This window comes from Galeopterus variegatus, unplaced genomic scaffold, assembly GCF_000696425.1.
Source record: "Galeopterus variegatus unplaced genomic scaffold, G_variegatus-3.0.2 Scaffold3964, whole genome shotgun sequence".
In the NCBI taxonomy this organism is placed as follows: Eukaryota; Metazoa; Chordata; class Mammalia; order Dermoptera; family Cynocephalidae; genus Galeopterus; species Galeopterus variegatus.
This window is the reverse complement of record NW_007730075.1, coordinates 151,610-155,022: the sequence shown is the minus strand read 5'-3', so window position 1 is coordinate 155,022 and position 3,413 is coordinate 151,610. Positions and strand designations below refer to the sequence as shown.

Genomic DNA, 3,413 nt, shown 5'->3' with positions numbered 1-3,413 from the left:
GTGGTAATATATAAGAAAGCATTGGCTATAACTAGGTATAAGACAAGTTGATCCATCACTACTAATATATTAACTACTCCCTAGGTGGCATCTTCTGATTAGAAATATTCTTTTTTTTATATTGGTTATGAATATTCATGAGATACAAAGCTGATTGTCACCCCTTGTGCCTAAGATGTGAAGGCCAGATCTACACTGGCAGCATGCCCAGTACCACAAATTGCAGTTGTACCCTGTGTCCCCCACCCAATTATCCCCAATCTCCCTTCCCCCGCCACTCCACTTTGTATCCCAAGGTATGTTCTCTCCCTCTGCAAGTCCAACGCACCGCTGTGGTCTTTCTTTCTTTCCTTCTTTTTCTCTTAGCTCCCACATGTGAGTGAGTACATGTGGTATTTTTCCCTTTGTGCTTTGCTTATTTCACTCAGCATAAGTTTCTATTTGACAAGGATGACTCTGTGATCAGGAGATGAAGGAGATCTTCTGGCATCTCAAATTTACAATTAGTCTCAAAAAAGAAACGGCTACAAATTTCTTGTGACTAATTCACTACAATCAGTAATTTCAATTCCAAACACAATTATCTTTTTTCTTTTCTTTTTTTTTTAATACAAGGAAAAGTCACAAACCTCTTTGGAAAAGGCACAATTGATCCTTCCTCTGTAATGGTCCTGGTGAATGCCATATATTTCAAAGGACAATGGCAAAATAAATTTCAGGAAAGAGAAACTGTTAAAACCTCTTTTCAGCTAAGTGAAGTAAGTGTTTCATTTTCAAACTGATGAAAATTTTTGGAAAATGTAATAATTACTTAAGTAAGGACAATTTAGAAATAGTTAGTGAAAATAGTTGTCTAGGTTTCTGTAAGTTCTTTTAATAGAGTTTTCTATGAATTTTAATCTTTCCCTTATTAAGTGATGGTAACCTTTCTCACAGACCCTCAAGTGGAGCCTTTGGACTCTGTGATTCCCTGGCCCAGAAGAAAAATCTAATGATCTATCTGTACATTCTTTCCATATAAACTGTGGTTATTTTATCCAGCAGCATAATAAAACTATCTGCATTATTTTTCTTCTAGAGTCTCTAATTGGATTAAAAAAGAAAATGATTCAATGGTATCATTTTTCCAAATAAATTATTTTAGCTAGCAACTTCAGCTTTGTTTTTGGTAGACCCAAATCATCTCTATATATTGTTAGAATTATTCAGTCTCTAACCACGAGTTTTTTCAAAATAAAAGATAGATCATCTTTGCAAAGGAAAGTAATAAGGGATATACTTTGTAGTTATATTATACTCATGTGTTTACAGCGTTAATGCAGGTATTCATGTTATACAAGATAATCAGTACACACACACACACACACACACACACACACTTGCTTATGTAACTGTACTACCTAATTATATTCATTTTTTTAATAGGGTAAAAGTATAATTGTGGAAATGATGTATCAAACTGGAATGTTTAAACTGGCCTTCATAGAGGAGCCGCAGATGCAAGTTCTTGAGCTGCCCTACGTTAACAACAAACTAAGCATGATTATTCTGCTTCCAGAAGGCACAGCTAATCTAGAACAGGTAAAATTATAAGATTCTAGCATGCAGCTAAAGCATGTGTGCATGTGCTCACACACACACACACACACACACACTTACAGACACTCTCTGTGTATCCCATGACGTTAGTGCAGTCAGTCACTAATTCATGATCTAGGCTTAGCAGTATTGCCCCAGGGGCTGTGAGAGGAAGTGGGGGGCAGGGGTGGGCACACAGGGCCCCTGCCCTTCAGGACCGTGTATTTAGGAAGAACAAGCTATTCTTACATGACAAAGGGCACATGGAGGCACAAGTGCCATCTTGTACAAATACACTCACATACTGGTTGTTTGACACTTGGGAGACATCGTTCCATAACAGTGAAATTGTAATGCTGGCTGGGCTTCCAGTCCTCAGAAATCTGGTTAAGCCATCTTACTCACAGTACTTTTGGGGCAGTACTTTTGGTCCAATTGTAACATACTTTGGGACTAAACTTTTCTAGTATCCTGGTTTTGTGGGGAAATGAGCACTGCAGCCATCAGGAAGAGGTCATGGTGATGGTAGGAGCCATCGCCTCCTGGCTGCAGCCAAAGCAGGAAGCCAAAGCTTCCTGGCACAGAGCAGGCCACCCTGTGGAGCATCCACACCACCTCCCCCAGCTAGCTGGGACCTGCCAATACTCTGCAAGAATGACAGACAGTTTCTTAGGACAACAGCTGAGCTTCTGGGAGCCTGCAGAAGCTGACACACACGTGGATGGGATGGCCACAGTCAGGGGTTTCTAAGTCATGGAGTGCTGGCCTGAGGTGAAAAGAATGGGGCACAGGTGGGAGGGGGTGGAGGGAAGTGTAGGGAAAGCTTCTAGAAAGACCTACGTTGGGATGTATGCATTTGGATTAAGAAGCGAGAGGGGTACCAAGCGGGAAGGAACTGTGGTAAGAGAAGAACAGCTGTGGCCATGAGAACAGGTGTGCTTGCAGGCATGGCTGACTCAGAGGGGATCGGGCCTCTGGGGGCCTGTGGTTGGCTGGAGTGGGAGATATTTGGAGGTGTATGCAGTTTGGAAGCAGTTTAGACTCTGCAGAAAGTTCTACAGTAGGGAGAGTGTAAATTAGAGTGAGGGGCCTGGGGAGGGCTTCCTGGTAGAGCAATCTCAATGTGAACCTCCCTGCTATTCCAGCAGAGCAAAGAGCACGGGCAGGTGCCTCAGAAGCGGGAGGCAGCCAGGTGAGTTTGGGTCATGAAGTCCCAGTGGTAACTAGGATTAGGGCAGAAAAGACAAAAGGAAAGGATACTGGAAGAAAAACCACCTTTACCTTATGTTGGATTTTATATTGTCAGGGTGGGAGTAGATGGTAGAAAAGTGTTAAACTCTTGGGCCACAATGATGGGTGTGACACAGCGTGGTGATTTGGGGCTGTGGGGAGGGCTTCAAATGCCCACAGGAGATGTTTGAAAGGTTGACAAAATAATGAAACTGGATGGGGAATGAGAGGTCGGAGTTGCTGGGGCTGCTGTGGGGAATCTGAGCAGAGGTAGATGGCTGAAGCGCTAGGGACAGGCATGAAGGGTGTTGGGAAGGCCTGAAGTCCAGCCTCAAGAGCAGCATAACAGAGACAGTGAAGAAGGACATATAGGGATTAAAGCTGTCGGAGGGAACAGGAGATCATGGCCTTGCAGAAGCCAACTGAGGATCAAGCTGACAAAGGAGGGTGCGAGTCTGTGTTTCAGACATGAGAACCAAGGAGAAATGGTCGAATTCATCCATGAAACAGGGCACAATGACCGCAGAGGCAGTAGAGAGACACGTTTAGGGGAAGCGTGAATGCTGAGCAAAGAACTGTCGGTACACATTGAAAAGTTTAATCAT

At 43.1% G+C, this 3,413-nt stretch overlaps 1 protein-coding gene across 3 annotated transcripts in view; it reads left to right on the top strand.

Moving 5' to 3' along the window:
• The window catches only part of SERPINB11 (serpin peptidase inhibitor, clade B (ovalbumin), member 11), a 17,383-nt gene that overhangs the window by 12,477 nt on the left and 1,493 nt on the right, over nucleotides 1-3,413 (top strand). For 2 of the 3 annotated variants that reach the window (XM_008586365.1, XM_008586367.1), the window contains 2 exons: nucleotides 616-758; nucleotides 1,426-1,581. In XM_008586365.1, the coding sequence (XP_008584587.1) occupies nucleotides 616-758; nucleotides 1,426-1,581 (299 nt within the window). The remainder of the gene's footprint in view (nucleotides 1-615; nucleotides 759-1,425; nucleotides 1,582-3,413) is intronic. The other variant, XM_008586366.1, reaches the window with a different exon arrangement.